The 24213-nt window shown below is 43.7% G+C and overlaps 1 protein-coding gene across 3 annotated transcripts in view; it reads right to left on the reverse strand.

Moving 5' to 3' along the window:
- Positions 1-331: 331 nt before the first annotated feature.
- The window catches only part of CLSPN (claspin), a 49672-nt gene continuing 25790 nt past the window's right edge, over positions 332-24213 (reverse strand). For all 3 annotated transcript variants that reach the window (XM_083173497.1, XM_083173498.1, XM_083173499.1), the window contains exons 18-25: positions 16524-16624; positions 15158-15322; positions 14955-15076; positions 6996-7132; positions 5791-5896; positions 5352-5425; positions 2029-2190; positions 332-1290 (exon numbers count right to left, since the gene is read on the reverse strand). In XM_083173497.1, coding sequence (XP_083029623.1) covers positions 1183-1290; positions 2029-2190; positions 5352-5425; positions 5791-5896; positions 6996-7132; positions 14955-15076; positions 15158-15322; positions 16524-16624 — 975 coding nt within the window. In that variant the 3' untranslated portion in view covers positions 332-1182. The remainder of the gene's footprint in view (positions 1291-2028; positions 2191-5351; positions 5426-5790; positions 5897-6995; positions 7133-14954; positions 15077-15157; positions 15323-16523; positions 16625-24213) is intronic.

Here is a 24213-nt window from a genome sequence, read left to right on the forward strand (position 1 = left end):
TTTTAGGGATATTAACTTTATTTGGAAAGCAGAAATAAACACTTGTTTAGTTCTGTGTAAATTACATGATGTTGATGAAAATTTTGAGAATGCAGCCTACTATTTAATTGGGTTATATATAACTTATTAATGGGTCTGTAATGCTGTTGATTTTTCTCTTGATGCAAGATCTAAAATTATACTTTTCATAACTATATTATGTTACAGTTCTAATTCTGAAAAACACTGACTTGCTGGTCAATGTTACCATACTATATTTGCCTATCAATTGTTTAGCTGAAGCTCCCTCTAGTGGCCTTTCAAAAAAAAAATAAAAAAAAATAAACATAAATGGACAAAACACAAATAACTTTATTTTAAAAAAATCACAAAGATACTTTCTTTACAATAATTTACATATATTTTACACAAGAATACACATTTGCAGACATAAAATACATTAGATAAATATCCCTTAAGAAAACTTTATGAAAAGAATACAGAAAATCAAACCTAAGATAGCGCATTTGTCTTGAGGTCGACACTTACACGGTGTACAAGGAGTATGTCTCTGTTATAGAAGAATGGCAGGTTTGATCATGCAGGGTAGCTATTTAACAGGACCAATAGTAAACTACCAGCATATTATTGGTGGAGAAAATATTTCATAACAACTGAAATACAAGCGAAAATGAACTGAACACAAAAATAAATAAATAGAATCTGCAAGACAGAGTGGTAACTAGAGATCAGTTTTAAGATGATCACCACATTAACTTAAATTCAGAGACTAACAAAATAGTAGAAACGCACAAACTATGCAGTTTATCCTCACATTTTGCTACCATACCGGACCCATTCATTTCAGCTTTTACAGACCAAACTGCAAGACAAAGACTGGCCCTTAAAATATACATACATGGAGCATTATGACAAACTATTTCACAGACACTTATATCACAAGGCATAAAATATCTACAACATAAAATGGTTTAAATATGTACATAGAAATGCAATAAAGTATATGAAAAGACAACATCTTGATGTAAAAAAATATATATCACATTCAAGTAAAATTCAGCACTGTTCCCTGTAGACATCCATGAAGTGCATGGGCATTGTCTGAACATCCACAGCTTTATACGTTCTAGCCTCCTCCATCATCTCTTAGTAAATAATCACCAGTAAATAAAGTGCAGTACTCTAGTTCTCTAGGAAAGGGAAAATACTGCGATTCTTGCTGTTCGTAGAGTATTTATCAGTCTTTAAACGCTTAGGAGAAGGTGTGGCAATAGCGATGTTCTTTCTAACCTGCAGGGAAAATAAGCAGATCAGTCCAAACAGCTCATAGGCTTATGAAGCACAAATGAAATAATTACTTACACAGAACCATGTTAACCAGGTTTAGAAACTGTAGGCTGAATACGTAGCATGGAGGGGATGCATTTGCCATTCCAATAATCAAGATGCTGGTGTTGGAAGACTGGCACCAGAACCCAACACTGCTCAGAACCCAATCAGCCAGCATCCCAAATGCAGGTATGACTGGGAAGATTAGAGCTAGGCACTAAGAGTAGGGGAGGGTTAGAGTTTAGGCTGCAAATAGGAAAGGGTATGGAGATGGGTTAGCATACTTTCTAAAATGTGTTGGGATTTCTAGCATCTGGATGCGGCTGTCAGTATACAGAATTGGGAAAGTTACAAGGAAAGGTGGTTGTTTCTTCAGAATGGTTTCCATTGATCTGATTTATCCCCATTCCTTGTAACACAACTCTATAATACAGTGTGAGGCTTTGTACACAGTAACTACAAAATATACCCTTTCCCTAAGTGCAGCTTCGCAAAATTACCAAGATTCTTTAAGTACGTGAAAAAATAAAAGATTTTTCTAGTTATGTTAAATCACTCAATTAAATAACTGAAGAAATAATAATAATAATTAAAAAAAGTTCTAAAATTATGTAAATCCTTTTACATTTCAATTAGAGTAAGCATGCGGATCTGTAGTTTATGTACCCAAGAATAACTACAGCAGATACGGTATATTACCTTTGAGGTAGGTTTCTCTGTAGTGACTTCTTTCTTTTTTGGAGACAGAGTTTGAAAAACAAAATTCCTGGAGTTTCTTGGTGCATTGGGATTCAGTTGTGACATTGTAGCCAGTTTTTGAAGTACAGCCATTGGCTTGTTTAACAGAGAACCAGTCTTCATCTGCAACAAAAAGGTGCAAGGTGATTAGGTAAATCTGGCATGCAAATACTGTCATGGGCCATATGACATTGTATATTATGAATAGTTTTGCAGCTGCAGTCACAAATACTTTATGTAGCAAACAAGAGCATATTATAACATTAATGTCAACACAACAAATGGTTATATTGTTATTTTGTAATATATTCAATTGAGGACACTAGGGTCATCAACTACAGGCACAATTTATCTTCAAAATTACAGAATGACATACATTGTTAAAAAAAAAAAAAAAAAAGCACACAAAATCACTGGATTTATTTTACTGTGAAGTGGGTGCCACGTGCACCTTGCAAATGTATAGTTAACTTAAGGTTGGTAAACAATGTAGACATGTTCAACCTTTGCATTTTTAATGTGACAATTATATTCAGAGGTACTTGTTTCCTAAACACCCTATGGCAGTCATTTAATGGGTTACTCCCTTTCCAGATTATACAAGCAGTTTAAAGATACCACCAGTGATGGTATAAAAGAAAGCGCCTCAGTTTCCTCAGGTAAGAGTGCCTTCCAAAGCCACCTCTATCATCTTAAGAAACTACATAGGTGAGAACCCTGGCTACAAAAGGGGCATTTCAAAAAAGACAATGAATTATTGGAAATATTCTGTTATTTTCCTTATTTGTGTACTTTATCTAGAGTTCCCTCTAGGCTTCTTTTGCAGGGAGCTGCACCCTGCCCATTTTCTAGGCTTCTAAATGCACCCTGCCCTTTTGTGTGCGCCCCCAGTCACGCTTACATGCCACTGTCAGTTCAGCTCTTCTCCCTGCTGCCTCACTGCCTCTCTGCTGAGAGCAGTGTGTCACCAGCTCACCGGCTGCTGGGAGACTGACCTGGAGGAGTTGGTGGCACGGAGCGGCAGAGCAACGGCTGCCCGCAAAGATGCCTCTGCTCATTCTGGAGCACTTTTCCTTGCCTAGCCTGCAGACGCAAACTGCCCTGCTGCTGGGCCTCTGGAGCATGAGCGGGGAGCCCAAGGAGGGTGGCCTTGGGGCAGGAGATAGGTAGCTGGAGGTGACATTGTTAAGCAGTGTTCAGGCAGGTACACCACTCTTTGTATGCATGTGTTGTGGAGAATGAACATATTATATCTATCTATATCTATCTATATATCTATCTAATATCAAGAAAGGGTTCAGAGTGCGCTAAACCTTAAGGTACACAAACAGAATACATTTAAATATTATTTAATAAAAAATGCCTTCAGGGCATAATACTGTGCACATAGGTTTTTCAATAAGTCAGTGACTCAGATAAACAGAGTTTAAAACATCCTCTTATCGAGTAAACAACAACGATCAGTCATTTAGTTGGCCCAACACGTTTCATCAACATGTTGACTTCATCAAGGGCAGACTGTGTACATCAGTTGTATAAGTTGACCATACAATATTCTTAGGGGAAATAGTGTTCTGCAAAGATAAATACATGGTGCAGATGCACACTCCATATTATTAATCAATAATAGAGGCTCTTGGTATATTAATTGGCCAAGAAATATTTGCCCACCAACCAGCTTCATGGTGGCCTCATTTCTGGTGGGTCCCTAATACTAAGTTTGAATCTGGGGCGCAGAACCACAAAAAGGTTGGCATAGGCCAGTCACCCCAGGGCAGCACACAAGTGAAAAACTAAGCTATAAGTGTATTTAATAAGAAAGAAGCGGGAGCTAGAGGTTAAAAAGTGAAGTGCTAGAAAGTAGAATATATTAGTGGAAAATAAATAGTGCTAAATAAATGTTAGGGTGTGCCACCCTGAAAGCAACTCAGCCACACCAACCCAAGGGGAGCCGCGCCCCAAATCCATCCCCAAGACTAGCAATTAAGCTTCAAAAGTGATAAAATCCAGAGTGATAAACAGCCAGCCAATCAGCTCCTACCTGCCATGTCCCAGACTGTGTTTGAAAAATGTCAGGGAAGAGCTAATTGGCTGGCTGTTTATCACTTTCTATTTTATCTCTTTTGAAGTTTATAGAATCTGGCCCAATATCACTTCACCAAGCTTGATAAATCTAGCCCTGAATCTCCAGATCTTTTGCTGCACTCCTACCTCGATTTGGCAATCTTCTGTCAGAAGTGTTCACGCACTAATCTGTGGACATTATGGGCGGTATTCAATGAGAATACCTGCGAGGTGCAGCGAATCCTTTTTAGGATTCGCTGCACATTCGCCACGTTCCGGAGCCTCGCCGGCTCCGGTATTCAACGAGTCAGGGGCTCGCTGCCCCTGACTGGCGAATATGAGCTCCTGCGGCGAACGCCGCAGGGAGCCTGAGGACGGTGGCAGGCAGAGAGATGGAAGTCTCTCTGCCTGCCCCAGAACGTTTGTGGGGGTGGGGGGCTCCCCGGGTGCCAGGCAGCACAGGCTGCCCCCTGGGGGTGCCAGCAGGGGACCGTATATTCACTAGACCCGATGGTAACGATCGGGTGCAGTGAATATATGAATATGTAATGAGCGGCTCAGCTCCGGCGCCCCCTGCTGGCTGCTGTGTAAAAAATAAATAAAAAATATATATATATTTTTTTTAATTAAATATATATTCATGTGCTTACAGCACATGAATAAAAATAGCATGCCCCTCCTCAGAATAAAATTCCTGATTTTTTTACACCAAATGTAAAAAAACAAAACACTTTAAAAGTTCACATTCCACTTCTCCATAAAAAGATAGCGATTGCTACTCGGTGAATCATGGCGAAAAAAACCTTCAAATGTATTCGCCATGTGGTCATTGAATAGGGTGATTCACCGTTTTTGTCAAACAGCACAAATTCGCCATAAAAACATGGCGAATCAGGCTCATTGAATACCGCCCATAATGTGTAAGGGGTACTTACATCGTGTGAGCATAAATGAATAAGGGAATCTACCGTGTGGTGTAATATGAATGGAGTACTATGGTGGTGTAACTTGAATAAGGGACAGCACTGTAGTTAATCATACATAGGTGATTTGTTCTATTTTGGTGGGTCAGTAATGACCTCACCCATTTACACAGACAGATACTCAAAAGAAATGACCTGCTGGGAGTACCTGATGACTGAAGTGGAGAACCACTGCTCTATATTTAAAAAAAAAAAAAATAAACACATTTACTTCAGATATATTTTGTAAAAACACACCTTTGGAAGACTGAAAGGCCTGTTCACTTCAAACGGATCTCTGGAGACAGGCTTTTTTGGCTCGCTTGTTTCTACTGTAAAATAATAATAAAAAAAAAGCATGCCAGTTTTATTTTTATTTGAAAGTCTTAATTACCAGCAACATTTTTACATTTTCATGAATAATCTGAACAAAATCACGATCTAATCTCAAATCTCATCTGCCACCCATTAAGATACATTTCTCCACCTCATCCACAACCTCCATTTTTGAATAATCTCCCAGCCAAATACCGCCAATAGCATTAGAAGTCATGTAAAGCAGAACCATACATATTAAACCAGTGGTCCATGCTCCCTCACCAGTTTAGAAAAAGATAAAATTAAACAAATATTCATAAAAAAAAAAAAAAAATGATAAGTCATTTATGGTTCAAAGTTTGATATTAATGCAACTCACCTCTTTTTTTAAAAGCCTTTTCAGTAGCTTTTTTTGCCAGCTTCATAAACTGACTATCCTCTCCAATCTCCTCCTCTTCTTCCTTGTTAATTTTACCACTTTCAGACTGGAGTACCACCACAAAAAAAAAGGAAAAAAAAAGTAATTCACAAACGCGAATGAAAGAAATAAATGACAAGTTTAACTGCAGCAGACCGGCAGTGTTCAGTGACATGTATTAAATATTGTTTCTAACCACAAAACACCAGTGCTGGCTCCAGGCCTACTAGCACCCTGAACAAGAATACTTCAAAACCAAAAAAACACAACCCCCCCCCCCCCAAGTGCTCTTGGAAAAGCGGGCTTGGCCTCAAAACTTTATACCAAACTGCCAAGCCCCCAGTAATGCACATACAGTACTGCTCACTGTTGCTGTGTGTGAGGAGAAAAGCGCAGAGCACTCTCCTTCCCCTCACTCCAGCGTCCTGCTTCTACTGGCGGCTGACTTAAAATTGTAGCCAACTGTCACCCTTAGGAGTCGGCGCTCAGCACAGCCGCTCCTAAGGAACGAGCCACGAGCCGGCCCTACTTAGCACAATGCCTGCACAACCTATGAACAACCACCCAGATCAGTTTTACACTAAACCATGCAATAAAATAATTTATAAAAAGTATGCCCAGCTGCCATATAGCACTTGAAATACAATTTCCAAGACATCGCTTCCTCTCCATGTATTAATACAGCATTGAGTTTCGAGGGACAGGGGTGAATATCTAAAGCAGTGATTTTCAACCTTTTTACCTTTGCGGCACACTAAATAAGACTTTAAAATTGCCAAGGCACACCATGAGATCCCCACAGGGCAAAACACATTGGCCACCACAGGAAAAAAACAAACCTATCGGGCCCCCACATTAAAAACAATCACACTGGTCCCCACAGGTAACAAAAATAAGATACATTGGCCCTTTACATGAAAAGAAGAGACCAGTAAATAACATTTGAACTGATGGTGACTGTAAACTGGTTTGCGCATCTCTAGATGTGGGGGCACACTTGAGAACAGCTCAAGGCACACTAGTGTGCCACGGCACACTGGTTGAAAAACACTTATCTAAAGGATAGCACACCCATATGCATGGCAATGTATAAACAGGGTAATGCGCTGACCGCCCTGACACCTGCAGGCGTTGTTGCCCTATACATTTACCCCATTGTGCTTTACCTGCTGGCGGAGCCACTGCTCTCGTTCAAATCTTTCCTTCCTTCTTATGGCTTCCGTCTCATCAATCTCGTCGTTTTCTCCCTCTTGATCTTCAAGCTCTGAATCTCTGCGGAACATGTCCAATTGAGAAGCATCATCTGTAAATAATAATTCATTATTAAAAACTTACAAGGCTTAAGATTTGTTTGTTTTTTTACAAGGTTCATTCAAGCATTATATAGCTGAATATTGTGAATACAAAACTCTCTCATTCTTGGGGAATGGCATTACGGCTCAGTATTCACATAGAGCAGTGGCTGCTATAACCAGTATTTTTTTTTTTTTATTGAAACAGTTATGAAAGTTAGATTTAATAAAACTAGGCACTCACACACAAAAAAAAAAAAACCTGTTCATAAAAGCCTTTTAGTGTGAATCCATGCGCAAGTACCATAGAGAATGCGTGTAATGTTTAGTACTATGCACACAGTGTCGGTATAGCACCTTAGTTCAGCCAGATCGACTGAATCAGCCTCTTCTATTGCATTCTCCATGAAAAGTCTCCCAGGGAAGGGAAGCAGGGGTTGGTGTGGGCCGAATACAGTACAGTCAACACTAATCCACAATGGGAGTGTCTGAGACCCTGTAGCGTATCTTGTTCCTGGAACAGCGCTATGGCTGCCTCTGAATGGGAGCACTCTCTACATACACACCACCAAGTGGCGTAGTCTAGTGGACAACTGCACCACTCTACACACTTGAAACTAGTGTTCGATTACAGTCATTTATTTATTTTAACACATTTATGAAAGCTACATTCAATAAAACTAGGCACACTTTTTTTTTTTTTTTTTTTATATACATAAAAGCTTTTTGTGCAACTCCATGCAGCACGAACCACAGCATTTGTTACAGAGGCGGTAACATTGGTGTAAAAGCATGCTAACATAGCATTGCTAAAGCTTAACCCTATGGATAAATTAAAATTAGCTTAAAGCTTAATTTCTCTGGTTTCGGTGGTCCAATGGGCTCAGAACTTGGTTCGTATGGAAGAGGAGACATTTAGCTACCAGGGAATATGAACCTCAAGTTTCTGAGACCCCCAAAATGCTAACTGCAATCGTCAGATCCCATAGTGAGAGTCTGAATTAACAGGTCCATTCTAGTCAATGGGAAAAAATGTGTCCACTTTGCACCCGGATATCTCCAGTTCTGTGTGTCCTAGAGACTGGAACCATAATAGGAGACTCTTGGCTTTCAGAGCAGACTAACTAGTAGTTTATATCATATCAACAAGGGAAGCGGCAAGCAATCGTATGTCGGGTACCCTCCAATTGTCCACCTAGCTTGCAGGGGTTCTGGCTTCCCCTGCAGCGAGGGAGCCATCACTGGAATGCGGGGAGGGGACAGTGAGGAATCCTGCTCTCTAGTGGGTCAGCTTCTACTTGGTACTCAGCTCCCTTTTTCACATCAGGTGCACACAAACCTGGGCAGCGGTGTGGGAAGAGGATCGGAGCTGCGTGTTCAGCATTGCAGCATCTGTGCCTTTGTCAGCAGCCCATTTGTTTAAATAGTGTAATGAGATGCACCTTCAGCATTTCCCTTGGACATGTAAACTCTATGCCGTTGCCCGCTGCATAGATGTTGACTTCCATAAAGCACTGGTTCATGCTCAGAAGCCATTTTGTTAACCCGCTCTGTGCTTGAGTCTGGCCTGCCTGTACAGTATGTCATTGAAACTGTAGCGCAGTGGTTTCCAAACTTGTTTTAAATCATGGCGCCCTAGAGTATCAAATTTTTCTTCACGGCACCCATAGGTCAAAAGTTTGAGAACTTTTGAAGAAAAAAAATAAAGTTAATTGTATTTAGAGGTCATCCTAAGATAGCTCCCATAGTTGTGGGCTCCCATGAAGCCCCGTCTGACACCCAGTAGCCATTTTGTTAACCCCCTCGGCTCTCGATTCTGGCCTGCTGGTACTGTATGACATTCCTACTGTAGTGTATCTGTGTTTAACCAGTGTAGCCAAATGAGATGCAGACAGCAGAGCCCTTATTCAAAGTCAAACCTAAAGTATGGATCTGCAGTTGTCTTTGCCGCTTTCCCACCACAGCAACCCATCTTGGCACACGGTTTGCTGAAAATGGGACGCACGAGCATCTCACATGCAGGCTTGCCCCATTCTCAGTGAAAGTACTGTATACTCACTCACTTATCCCCATAGCCTACTATAAATAGCATAATGAGACATGTCTATGCAAGAGTACTTTTAGAAAAAAGTGTCTATCTTAAATACTGAACGGTACAGTAAAGTAGTTCTTGCGCTATACTGCATTTCAATGGACAGTTCATGCACACGCAATCCGGATCCTTCCGCTATAGCTTTGCATTAGACACATGCGCAGTGGTGATTTTAAAAAGGGACATCTGGTGGATGATCCCTGGTATTGCATTCATCCGGTAACACCATCACCAAGTTGTGATTCTTATTGTGCTGCCTTGCGACTAAGCACACTGTGGTGGATCAATCACCATAGGCAGGCTAAACGAGAGCGGCTCCATCTGTCCAAAGAATGCGTTTCCTGATCTGATGCTGCCACGGCGCCGGGTGTAATGCAGTTGCCCATAGAAATTTGTTGTGGCCTGTCAGAGGGGGCATGGCCTAGCCAGTAATATTATTTGGGGCAGAACAGCACCCTGCTAAATCAGCCTAGCGTGAACACTAGAAGATATCTAGAATAACCTTCATATTTTCGTTATCACAAATGGTATAGAGGACACTGGATTTTGTGCTTACCAGTAAATCCTTTTCTCCGATTCCACAGGTGACACTGGAGTTCACAGTGGGGAATAGAAGGGCGACTATCAGGAGCATGGGAACTTTAAGAAATTAAAGAAGTGTGGCTAACTCCTCCCCTTCTACTTCCCCTTGCCAGGCAGTCTGAGTAATTGTGACTGGAGGGAACTGGAAGAAAACATACTTCCGAAGAGGAGGTTAAACAGCACACATCCTAACATACAAAAAAGAACAGGAAACCGTGAGATTAGAAATTATAAACAGAAGAACCACACACAAACGACAAGGAATTTCCAACAGACAACCGGAATCAACCCTGGCAGGACGCTTTAACTAATAGGAAGGTACCCTGAATGCACAGAAGCACTGGGTGGGCATCCAGTGTTACCTGTGGAATCGGAGAATAGGATTTAACGGTAAGTACAAAATCCCGTTTTCTTCTTCATCCACTAGGTGACACTAGATTTCACAGTGGGGACATCCCAGAGCTCCCATCATGGGCGGGATAGCACTGAGATCCTCCAAACACCGAGCAGCCAAACGGAGAAGCCTGTGCCGCAAATGTGTCAAAACGGTAAAACTTAATAAAAGGTTCTCAGACCATACCAAGTAGCAGCCCTACAGAGTTGTTGAGCAGACACCCCTCAGGCAGCTACCCAGGAAGGACCAACGGAGCACTTTGAATGTGCTGAAATAGGTGGCGGCACTTGCGAGGAAGCCACATATGCCTGCCGAATAACGAGGCGAAGTCACCTAGCCAAAGTCTGTTTAGATGCTAGCCAAGCAGGTTTTTCTAAATTGCACAGCCTCATAAATTCTGCCCTATCCTCCTGGAAAATTAAGAATGATGGACGACAGGATAGTGCACTTAAATCCAATATCCTTCTAGCCAAAGCTAGCGACAGGAGTAGTACAGTTTTCCAGGTAAGGTATTTGAGGTCTACTGATGGCAACGATTCAAACAATGGAGAATGTAAGAACAAAAGCACCAGATTCAAATCCCACAAGGCCGAAAGGGGGGTTGAAATCACATAACACCCTGAAGGAAAGTTTGCACTTAAGGGAGAGAAGAAGAAAAGAAACAAAATGGCAGACACCTGCACCTTTAAGTATCCCAGGCACAGACCCACAGTCCAGTCTGGAGAAAAAGAAAGAGGCAAGCCAATTTTAATGCCCCGAGTGAAACACGGCGACCCTTGCACCATGAAATATATGCTCTACACATATGGTAATAGTGAACAGAAGTCACCTCTCATGGCATGCAACATGGTGGGAATTATCGGCAAGGGGATACCCGCCATCCTGAGGATGGACCCTTCAGTAGCCAGGCCGTTAAATGAAGCACCCTAAATCCTGATAGACAAAGGGACCTTGGTACAGCAAGTCATCATGCAGTGGCAGAGGCCATGGCTCGTCCAGCAGAAGAGACGTTATGCTGGTGTACCAGGACAGGCGCGGCCAGTCTGATGCTATGAGAAGTACCGTCACTGCCTCTCTGCGAATGCGTAAAAGATCCCGTGGCAACATTGGAAAAGGTGGGAAGAGGTAGAATCTGGTAGCACCAAGAGATTGTGAATGGATCCCTATATGGTGAGGAGAGTCCAATCCCAAACTCTTAATATCTTCCCCTGTAGGAGCTTCCTGGAGTTGAGCCACCAAGCTAGGGTGAATCGAGCCCTTGGTGTAAGAGTGACTTTGAAGGGGCGTGAGATGAGAGCCCGACCACTGGTGACGCAAACAGAGCTGGAATGATTTGGATCGGAATCGAACATACTGGATTGTTTCGAACGCGGACACTATTTTTCCCAGAAGGCAGGTGTACAGGTGTACAATCACCATTCAATATTGCAAGACCAACCAAACTAACTGTTGGAGTGAGGTGATTTGGTTTGCCTATCTTTCTGTGAGGCTGATAATTCAGAGGATAAATGAGAAATTACCTCTGTAAATTGTGAGGCCCATGCAGGGACCTCCAGCTGGGGTGGTAGCACAAGAGGTTCTGTACAATTTTAACAGACAAGTGTATCTTCTGATTGAAGAGTAAATTTGGTGTTACATCTTTACCTTGTGAGGTGTTTTTGAGCTACCTCCTGCCATAGAACTCCCCTCACAATACCCTCAATAGAGGAGCAATAGGGTACAGAAAGAAGTTCAAGGACTGGACAGGAGAGGTAGAAAAAGTCAGTACTGCGCTATGGCATATAATACAGAAGTGCTAGGACTTACAATTTTCTACACAGCCTACTCTCCTGAAAATGATTTCAAGTCCACACTGTATAACGCACAGATCCTGGGGCTGTCTTGTGAAGTCAGCGACTAAGCAGACCCCCTCTGAGGCTAGTAACAACAGATTCAGGTCCTGTCCCCTGCACAGGCTTTGGAGCACATGCAGTGCTAATATGGCCGCCTGTGTGGGGAGGCTGGGAGCATGCAACGTGTCTCACAGCACTGAGGTCATGGGTTTGAATTTCACCATAGCCCTAACTCCGGAATTTGTATATTCTTCCCATGCTTGCATGGGTTTCCTCTAGGTACTCCCTGTTTCCTCTCAGAATCCAAAATAACACTTATATAGGTTAATTGGCTCCTAAACGATTAACCCTAAAAATGTCTGAATATAATTGTAATCGCCAATGGGGCAGGGACTGATGTGAATGTTTAAAAATTATTTGCACTGCGGAATGTGTGTGCTATAAATTGGTAAAAATAATATATTATATAATAACCATTGAAGATGGCAAAATATAGGATAGTGTTTGCTGAAGAGGGGAATGAAACTACCCCCTCCTGTGATACCTGATAGATGCCACACACTCAGTGCATCAGCCTAGTGCAACTGTGCTGCCTCCCCCTCCCAGATGGCTTCAGGCTGCATGCGAGATCTTACAAGGGCTCATGCATGCGTACTGGAAGATTGATGCCCGGCAGACATAGCAGCAACCACAGTGGTTGTGAATGAGCCGTCAGAACTGCCCACATCATTGCCACGCTCTTGAAGATAGCATTGCAAATAATGACAGGGGCCACAGAAATGCATGGTGAAGCGGTATCAGCATGCGTAGATACCAGGGCTATTTTTCAGCCGGAACGCCGTTCCTGAAGCTGAAATTAAAAATTATGTCATCAGGAACGGCGTTCCGGAACCTGCTCCAGGCCGCCCGGCATCGCCTGCCCACTCCCCAGCCCGCTGTTTATTTACGCACTCCAGGAGAGAGACGTGCTGCTACTGTATGTAACAATCACATCTCACGCTGGACCGCTAGCCAATGGGCGCTTGTGGTCCAGCAGCCAATCAACTGGTGGCTGCTGGACCGCGAGCACCTATTGGCTAGCGGTCCAGCGGGAGATATGAATAGCAGCACGTCTCTCTCCTGGACTGCTGAGAGACAGGAGAAGCAGCAGCACCCATACAGAGCAGCGTCTCTAGCACCCGCCTGTGTGCACATCACTGCCGAAGACGACGCCATGCCAATATGCACATATTAAATGTGGGCGTGACGCTGTGTGTGCCGGGTACGTGTCCGGTGTCGGAGTGTGTGGATGCCGGAGCGGCGGTGACAGTGTGAGGTTGGAACTGCTCCGCGCACAGGACCCTGAACCAGCGGCGACCACAGGTCAGAACGGGGGGGAACAGTTGTCACAGTGGGCAGCAGCACTCCCCTGTCCTCACATGTGTGTGTCTGCATGTGTGCCAGGGTGGGCTGCCCTATATGTGTACAGGGGGGGTGCAGAGTGTGTCCCGTGTACATAGGCAGCACCCACCTAGTCTGTGTGTAATACCGTAATGTGTCTGCTCATTGTATTGCTGGGTGATCTGTAATATGTGCATGTGTGTATCTATCTATCAATCAATCACATGTTATTGGTGATGATTATATATCTGTATAAGTCAATACCATCACAGACGTATGGGCTTGGCAAGTGTATGGTCATCATGAGACCGACCCATAGCTAAGATTGGAAACATCGATCCTATCTATTGGAAAACAATAAATGTTCCATTTGGTTGTGGAAATTGTGTTACTGTCTCCAGCACCCGCCTGTACTCTGTGTATGTGCACATCGCTGCAGCAGCTGCGGGCGACATAGTAGCATCCTCTCTTATAGACTGACCTGCTGGCATAAGCAGCGAGGCTCCATCTGCAGCTAGGCTTGGGGTGGTAGCAGGGTCCTGGATCGTCTCCTGCCCTCTCAGCACGGTACCTGGAAATATGCTGGCCCTATTTAACAAGCTATTGGACTGGTTCAAGACTCTGTTCTGGAAGGAGGAAATGGAGATGACCCTGGTGGGGCTGCAGTACTCCGGGAAGACCACCTTTGTGAAGGTGATTGCGGTGAGAGATGGGGGCAGCAGGAGGCCCGTGCGGGATGCTGGGAGACGGAGTGACAGCCCAGAGCTGGGTTACAGTGACAGCGCCTTGGACAGTGTGTGTGGCATATGTATAATGGGCATCTCTGTGTGTGGCATATGTATAATGGCCATCACGGTGTATGGCATATGTATAATGAGCATTACGGAGTGGGGCACATGTACAATGGGCATCACGGTGTGTGGCATATGTATAATGGGAATCTCTGTGTGTGGCATATGTGTAATGAGCGTTACGGAGTGGGGCATATGTATTATGTGCCAATTCTCGGCGTGTAGGTTGTAAAACTGCGGTATAAAGTAGTATTTTCCTGCAATGCTGTGCCCCTTGCAGTGAGGCTACACCCTTGCGCGCCTAAGGCGCGCACATATTCTCCACTTTGCTGCTGGAGATTGTTATGTTACTGCCACTGTTGGGAGGAATTATATTTTTTTTAATGGGATGCCCCGCCCCTTTGTAGCTCCTCCCATATCACCGCCCACTTTCTGCCCCGCCCACAGTTCCTGAACCTATTTTCCTACAAAAATAGCACTGGTAGATACTATAATGACAGATAATATAAATCTACCACTCCATTCAAAAGAACATGATTAAGCAACTAAATTCCACTAAAAATAGAACCTATAAAAAAAAAAAAAGAAGAGGATCCTCTGGAGGGAGTACTACCCGCAAGTATGGTTTTACCCCATCATTATCTAACGGTTACCAAAGTTAAAGAAGAATTCCCCCAATATGGATGCTTTAAAAATTTAAATATATATCTCTACTTAACATGAATTATTTCGATACAGTCATATGATATATTCCATACATACCAAGGTTCTTCCACCTGAATTTCCTCTCCCTCCCTGGCCCATCACTATGGAGATCCCCATCAGCTAAATAAAGCTCCTGGTAAAGCCGCAGTTGGCGCTTGTCTTCATCCATGGTAACCTTCCTGTAATTAAATAAAGGAGAACTCAAATATTAGGGTTAGGGTAAAACATCAATTGTGTAGGCTTCTTGTAGATATACGGACCTGTGGATTTTGTTAACTTGGTCATACAGCTCATCATCTGAAGGAAGCTCTTCATCTATTGCTTCTTCTTCATATTCATTATCACCATCACCTTCCTCTTCATCACCACTCCCAAGATCACTTCCTGAAAGCTCTGCTTCATCTTCCATAAAGTCCCGAAGTTTACTACAATAGAAATACAACCATTTAAAACAGAAGGATAAGTTATTCAATAGTTAAATCAGTGACTAAGTAGTAGTCCTGTTATGAACATTTAGTGCCTTTTTATACACGAGAAAACATAAGCTTAGGTGACTAATGACCTAGTATGGCACTTTGTTACAGTAGGTGATACGGTAGTTCAAACTCCTGTATTTAAACTTAAGTGTATACAGCTTGGCTTCACAAGAGCAATCCTTCAGTGATCATATTAAAATGTTGAAAGAAGGATTGCCATCATCACTTGTTTATTGTAGTAAAGCAATACTTTATTATGAATCCATCACTAATTAGTATTACCACAAATTAAGTGTGGAATTCAATTAGCAGTGGTAAATTACAATTACTAATTAGGGATATTCAACTAGCCCGGAAGCAAGGAATTACCAGGGATATTTTTTTTTTCACTTATTGGCTCAGAAAAAAATCCTTCCTAACTAGCAGGTTAATAGGGGCCTTGGATCCTACCTTAATGTGCAGTAACAAGGGTGCAGAATAATAAAGGGAGTGCAATTGAGTAACCACGGGTGATAAAGTCTGAGACTACCTCCTCTATCTGTGAAATGTTTTTTTCAATGGGTTTATTAAATTCTCCCCCTAAATGGTGACCGATTACTAAAACATTAAATTAGTGGATTGAAAGGCATTAAGACTCTGGTATTTAAATGTCCTGTATGTAGTGATCGCGCAGAATAAAAACATGTGCATCCTACTTCACGGTTTCTGATGTAGAGTGTATCACCTACTGCTGAGGCAGTACTAGAGCAAGGAGGCAGATGGAACACAGTACTGAAGGTAGGCAGAGGGTATGGGTAGATAGCAGCGGAGAAAATACTGTATTCAAAAAGCAGAGCACTGGAGGGCAGGGAGGAAAGCAGTTGAAGGTGAATAGCAGGAAGACACTGCAGTGGCTGCAGCACAAGGGCACACAGCCAGGTCATAGAAGGTCCTGCTGGACAGTCTCATTTGCAAAAAATGAAACATAGGCTGCCATTACAGGGTGCAGTGCGTATTTACAATCATGAATACGCGGGGGTGAGTTAGCTTTGTTACATTTTAGCAAGGATGTGCTACTGGATATGGTCCTGAGCTGTAATATGGGTCTTAATTAACATTTAGAACGTTTAGACAGTGTTTGCCTTTTGGAACTCCTACTAATATTACTTACAGCTTTCTCTTCTTTCCCTGCACTTTTCTCTGAACTTCCTCTTCATCATCCTCCTCAACAAAGTCTTCATTTTCTTCATCAATCTGACTTCCTTCTTCCTCCTAGATTACAAGAAATCAAATTAGCACATAAACGAGTAAAAAGCACATACTTTTGCTTTTAAGAGCATGAGCTCTTAAATAAATATATCGCTTGTCAATCAAAGCCTGGGTAGATGAATTGATAGTAATTACAAATATTGTGTTTATTGTGTTTTTTGCCCCATTACACCAGCAATGGATTGGGTCATTCCCTAGTTTCCATAACTTTTGCATTGGCAGGTCTGTGGATCATGCAGCCTAATCTATGGGCACCTTAAGGACTGATATTGACACCTGGTAGTAGATAGTAGTGGTGAGCAATGGTGGTTAGTCCACAGGACAGAAACATAACCAAGGAAATGGTCGATTTAATAGACGGTTAAAGGAGAATACAAGGATAATGGTAATGCAGTCACTGGGGGCGGACACTAAGAATTATAATCAGGGAGGACTGCTCCTCCATCTATATAACCCTTCTACTAGTCTTCAGAACGGTGCGTGTGGTGGAGAGCTGGGAAACAATGAAAGAAGGAGAGCATGAAAACACACAAGACTAAAAGAAAATAGAATTTGAAAGATAGATAAGATTTTTTTTAGGTACTTATGTATTATCTGGGCTCCCATGTTAAATGCACCCTATTTTTTCATACCCCTACTATCCAACTACGAGTTGATTTTATATAGTGTGGCGAGCGCAGCGAGCCACCGTGCCCGAAGCGTGGCGAGCCCCGCGAGGGGACGCGGTCTCATAAGAAAAACGGGAGCCCAGATATTACATAAGTACCTTTTTTTTTTTTAAACAGATATCATGTAACACCAAGGCAGGAAGGAACAGCAACAGGTGGGCATCCGGTGTCCCCTGTGGATTCAGAGAACAGGATTTACCGGTAAGTACCAAAATCATGTTCGGTCTTTCATCCAGTAGGAGACACTGGAGTGGTACTTACAATGGGGATGTCCCAGAGCTTCCAACCAGGACAGATAGAGCTCTGAAAACCCTGCAGAAGTACACAGCCAAATTGCGCTGCAGAAGCTGCATTGGTGTCAAAACTGAAAAACATCAAAAAGTATGGCGGTTTGACCACCTAGCCGCTCGACACGTTGGTCCATGAAGACCCCATGATGATCCCACTGAGCAAGTGGAGTGACCTTGCACTACATGAGGAACTTTGGATGCGGCCAGGTAAGCCTGTCTAATTGTAAGACTAATCCAACGTGCTAGAGTCTGCTCGAAAGCCAGCCAGCCAGCCTGGATGAGCAACACCATACCGGACAAACAGCGAATCCAACTTACACATAGGAGCAGTTATGTCCACATAAAAAAAAAAATGACCACCATTTGGAAACCTTGAAGAACAATCCTGAGAAGACAGGACCCACAATAGTCGGATTTATATGGAAGTTGGAATGACTTTTGAAAGAAAAGACTTCCTAGTACACCGTTCCGCTCTCTCAGGATGAAATATTACATATGGAGGATGGTAAGACAGAGCTAGATGCAGGACAATCATCCAAGATAAACATTTGAACACAGACTCTAGAATATTCAAAAACACAATTGTAAGAAAGAAAGAATCAAATCCCAATTTAACGGAGCAGTGAGAGAAGGAAACAATGGTTGCCGCCGAATTACGTCCTGAAAGTAGGTTTGCGATTCTGTCAACTGCAGAAACCTCCAAGAAAAAAAAAAATAGAAAGGGTGGAAATTTGTACCTTAATGAGCCAAAATGCAAACCAGCAATTAAACTTGCATGCAGGAAAAAGGAGAAGAAATGTTTTGAAGGTTAGTAGAAAAACCTCTACTTTCACACCAGGAAAGGTAATTTTTCCAAATACGGCGGGACGTAACCTCCTTACATGCAGTAAGCATTGTAGGGATGACGACAGATGGAAGACCTCTCTTCCTTTAGGAGAGCCTGCTCAACAACAAACAGCATCAAATGAAGATGCTTTAAGTCTGGAAAAAGACAAAAAACTTCCCTGCTACAACCGATCTTCCCTCAGAAGGGACTATGGTTTGTACAACAGCAGACTGTGAAGACTGGAGTACCAAGCCCTGCTGGGGCCAGTCAGGAGCCATCAAGAAAACCCAGAGTGGCTCCCTCCCTCTACTCACTGAAGACAAGGAAACAGACATCCACTGTCACTGTGTTGGGATCCCAAGAGCAGGATAGATACATGGGAAGCTTGCGATTGTTCCTGGAGGCCATGAGGTTGACCCCATCTGCGAGCCAATAACCAAAAGAATTTCCTGGTTCACCGTCCTGCCGACTGAGATAGTCGGCATCCCAATTCCCTAGAATGAAAATCCTGGAGACTTCTCGCATGGCCATGCGACTCGTCATGGCTCCATGGCGATTGATGTATGCCACGGCAGTTTCGTTTTTAGACTGGTCTCAAATTGCACCACCTTGCAGAAGATGAGTGCTGGAAAGCCAAAAGGATCTCTCAACTTCAAGATATTTATTAGTAACTGCACCTCACGCGGAGCGCAAAGACTTTGGAAGTGCTTCCCACACGACACCACACTTCAGCCAAGTCTCCCTCATGCAGAAGGTGGCGGGAATCCAACCACCAAAGGAGAGACAGCCATGTCACTATCTAGTGAAGAAAAAGAGGTAAGCCCGACCACTGTGACATAAGGTCGAGCTGGAACATCCTGAAATAAAAAAACAGCCACAAGCTAGTGCCTCGAAGGCCGCCACTATCCGGCCCAGCAATCTAATGCAGAGATGCACAGAAACATGTAGATAAGGAATCACTTATTTCTTGCAATGTCATCATTACCACCCAGACCTTTGTAAACTTCCTGGCCACCATAGACAGGCTGAAGGGCAAGGCTCAAGGCTTTGAACTGGTAATGTTGTTGCTTCAACGTGAACCACAGATACTGCTGATGAGGAAGGTAGATGGGAATGTGTAACTACGCATCCAATCTATGCATCCTTGAAACTCGTGCCTTTCCAACCCTGCAATGAATGTTTAAAAGGATTCCATCTTGAATTTGTATCTTAGCAAGAAAGGATGGAGATCCTTTAAGAATAGGGCTTACAATGCTATTCAAATCCAGCACTGATGAAAACGGGACACTGAGCAATACTGTATATTGCTCCGTGTGTACAGAGCTCAACGGGAATACATGTCTCACAGAATAGGGAGTTATTAGATTTTTCCCGAGGAAACTTTGCAGCTCTTAAACAAGGGCTTTTGCTTTCGAGCCCTTTCCATCCATGGTGCAAAACCACTAAACAATATAGGATAGTAAGAGATGAGGCGTTTAACCAGAAAGACAGGAGAGAGGGGCGGAAAAACCACACTTTTTGCTATAACCACGTTATATTGCAGTGCTAAAAACTCAAAGCACAATATACAGTAAGTGAAAGTAACATGTGCTCCAAACTCTCCTGGCAAGCTATACACCTCTCTATTTACTACTCTGGTGCAGCTTGCATCAGCTGCTGAAGAAAATGGCAGCAGGCCAGGCTCCAGGTACTATAGCTGCCTGTGCTGGCCAGAGAGGTCTGCGATTACTGCAGTGGTGTCCTGGTACCCCAAGACTGTGGTCCAGTTTCCAAAGACAACTGCGCAAAGCACAGTGGCTGAGGTGGTCTCCCTGGCAGCTCCACGATGTCGACAAGCAGGGCAGCAGCTGATAGCAGATTTCCAATAACAAATGCCTCAAGAGGAGCCCAGAAAAAAACAACCAGCTTCCGAGGGCACTAATCTAAGAATGGCTTGTAGGAGGGGTATAGAGGGGCAGGAACAAACTCACAGATTAAAATACTGAAAGCGTCAGCTCCCAGGGGTTACCAATCTATACCCATTTTGGAGTATCACTCCAGTGTCCCCTGCTGGAAAGAAAAAAAAAAAAAAACACATTAGTAAACATCAGGAAAAAAAATGGGTGAGTTTTTCACACCCAATTTTTAATGATAAATAGGATTTCCTTGGAAATGGTTACACTGAATTTTGAGGCATATTGCTTACAGCATTTGTGATAAGATGTATAAAAATAAATAAAACCAGCACCATGTAGTATGTTAAATTCAGATCAATTGCTAATTGCTCACCCTTCCCGAAGCTAATCAGGTCTGCCAATAGGCATGCTATAATTTTGTCTGGCAGCTCCCTATGCTGGTGAGCAGTATGGTGCAAAAAGTAACCCATTAGGTTGTCCAAACTACACTTTGTGCATCACGCTCATCACTTTAGTCTGAATTAGTGGCTATACATGGCACTTACCAGGCGCAATCAGTGCAATAAAACAATGGTGGACTAGTACACCGTGGAGACCAGCTTGGCAACAATGAAAAGCTGAGTGAAGTAACACCAAGTAGTGGAGGAAACTGTGACAAGATAGAACAAAGTACCCCCTGCAAGGAGCTGGGGCCCTCACAAGTACTTAAAATTTTGCATGCAGATACAAACCGAATAGACTTTTCAAAAACTTTGGAATACAATATTTTAAACAGTTTCTGTCATTCTCTACCTACAGGACTGAATATAGATCACTGGACCAAGTTCATTTCAGAATATGGTTGCGTTTAAAATGGGAATTTGTCAAAATAGGTGTAAAAATTGGCAAGCAAACCTTTTTATTCATCATAATGACCTGCAAGGTTTACCGTGTATAGCAAATCTTTTTTTTTTTTTTTTTTTCATTTTTTATTGGTATCCGGACTCATGATAGATTGGCATATATTCAATGCCGCGAGCGGTGACTGCGAGCAGGACTTTTTGCTCGCAGTCACCGCTCACCCTGTCAGTATTCAACTGACCCACCTCATACGCAAATTCCCCCTCGCTCCGTTTTTTGAGCGAGGGAGAATTGGCGTATGTGCCTCCAAAAGCTGCGAGAATCGAGGCTAATTACAGCGAGTTTGCTGCACTAGCCGCGGCTCTCACAGTTTAGGGGAATCCTCGCAGTTCTGTGACGGCGAGGATTCCCCCGGAACGTTGCATAGTGCGAGTGGCCGGCGCGGGGGTTAAACTGCGAGGATCACTAGTTTTCTGCGATCCTCGCAGTTTAACCCACTCACACCGGCATTGAATACATGCCATTGACTCAAGGTCGATAAGGAAAACATTTTTATAAAAAAAAAAAAAAAAAAAAATTCAGTGACATACTGTATTTCATGCCCTATCATCCACTACAGTTTGTAGGAAGAATAGTTTGCCCAAAGCATTGCAAGCGCAGTGAGCCATGCGAGGGGAAACTGTATGCTTAGCTAGTGTCCATACCGACCTATGTCGACATAGATCCAAAAAAAACCCATAATAAACTCATGTCGATCTTTTGAACCGGTCTACCTTATGACTGTAGACATTGTAGAGCTAAATAACATAACCCTTTTCTTTGAATTCATATAACAAATGTAAGCAGCGCTGGCCTTTTTGGCTTATATTTTGCACAAGTCTCACAGATGTTGGCACTCAAAGGGTTAAGGTAGCAGAAAAAAGGGGATTTTGGTCCTACCTGTAAAATCCTTTTTTCTGAATCCATGGTGGACACTGGGACAGTGGGGTGTGGGTGGAGCTTCAGCTACAGGCACCAAGGAGAATAGAGTTCTTCGAGTGCAGCCCAGGCTCCTCCTCCTTCACGACCCTACAGGCTTTAGTTTGTTCAACAGCTTACCCGTAAGGTACAGGAAAAGGAAGAGAGACAGGAAAGAAACCAGCAACCCGAAGGAAGAATAAGTTTCAGGAAGGTGTAAGCCGCCCCCCATTACTGTAGATCAGTGTGAGAGGGCGGGCGCCCAGTGTCCACCATGGATTCAGAAAAAAGGATTTTACAGGTAGGACCAAAATCCCCTTTTTTCGTTCATGCCAATGGTGGTCACTGGGACAGTGGGACGTCCCAAAGCTGTCCCTTTTTTACGGGAGGGAACGCACCGGAGCTGCACTAATGACGCGTTGCCCAAAAGCAGCATCTGCCCTGGCGAACGTGTCAAATTGGTAAAATTTTAGAAAAGTGTGTGGAGAAGACCAAGTGGCCGTGTGACACAACTGCTCTGCTGAGGCTCCCTGATGAGCCGCCCAAGAGGCCGCTACCGAACGCGTGGAGTGGGCTCTAATGGAAGATGGAACTGGCTTATTGGAAGACACATAAGCCTGCTTTATAGTTAACCGTAACCATCGAGCCAGTGTCTGCTTCGTTGCAGGCCAGCCTCTCGTTTGCATCATAGAGCACGAAAAGGGCCTCTGTCTTGCGAATTGCTTGGGTTCTAGTAACGTAGGCCTTTAAAGCTCTTGTAACATCTAAAGAGCGTAACTCTGGGGAGTCCTCCAACGGGGAAAATGCAGGAACAACAATATCCTGGTTCATGTGAAAACTGGAAATAACTTTGGGTAGGAACTCCTTTCTAGTTCTCAAGACTGCCCTGTCTGAGTGGAACACCAGATATGGAGTGGAACACCAGATATGGAGAGACACTGGACAAGGCTGACAGGTCCGAAACCCTTCTGGCTGAAGAAATAGCCAGTAGAAACACTGTTTTCCACGTTAGCCATCTGAGTTCTGAGGATTCTGGAGGCTCGAACGGTGATCTTTGTAGTGCTGAGAGCACCAATGTGAGGTCCCAAGGTTGAATTGGGGGTACAAAGGGAGGCTGTATGTGAAGGACCCCCTGCAAAAAGGTCTGTATTGCCATCCTCTTTGCCAACTTCCGCTGAAACAAAATAGAAAGAGCGGAAACTTGGACCTTTAATGAGGACAACCTTAGGCCCAAATCCAGGCCTGCTTGCAAGGCCAGGATCCTGGATAACCGAAACTCCCTAGGCGGAAAGCTCTTCTTCGCACACCAGGTGAAGAAAGCATTCCAGATTCGATAGTAGATCCGGGAAGAAACAGGTTTCCTTGCTGCTATCATGGTCTTTATGACTGGCAATGAAAAACCATTTTCTCTTAAAACTTCCGTTTCAAGAGCCACGCCGTCAAAGCTAGTCCGTGCAGATTCGGTTGAAGGCATGGTCCTTGTACTAGCAAGTCCGGACGAGCTGGCAGCCTCCAAGGTGGCTGCAGGGACATCTCCCGAAGGTCCGTGTACCAGGCTCTTTGGGGCCAGTCTGGAGCCAGGAGGATTGCTGTGGTCCTCTCTTGTTTGAGGCGCCTGAGGACTCTCGGAAGCAGAGCCACTGGAGGAAAGATGTAGACCAGGGAGAATGGCCATGGAGCTGACAGAGCATCTACCAGATACGCTTGTGGGTCCCTGGAGCGAGCCCCGTAACAGGGTAACTTTTTGTTTACGCTTGAGGCCATTAGGTCTATTTGCGGGAGTCCCCATCTGTTGACCAGTTCCTGGAACACGTCCTCGTGGAGTCCCCATTCGCCTGACTGTACGTCCTGGCGGCTCAGAAAGTCGGCCTCCCAGTTCTGAACCCCTGGGATGTGAACTGCCGACAAAGCTAACAGGTGATGCTCTGCCCACTGCAGGATCGATGTTACCTCCTTCATGGCTGCCAAGCTCCTGGTCCCCCCCTGGTGGTTGACGTATGCCACTGCCGTGGCATTGTCCGATTGTATTTTCACCGGCTTGGAGTAGACCAGAGGGCCTGCCGACTTGAGGGCTAGCAGGATGAATCTTAGCTCCAATATGTTTATTGGGAGCAGC

The sequence above is a fragment of the Crinia signifera genome, chromosome 2 (genome assembly GCF_055691185.1).
Source record: "Crinia signifera chromosome 2, ASM5569118v1, whole genome shotgun sequence".
Classification (NCBI taxonomy): domain Eukaryota; kingdom Metazoa; phylum Chordata; class Amphibia; order Anura; family Myobatrachidae; genus Crinia; species Crinia signifera.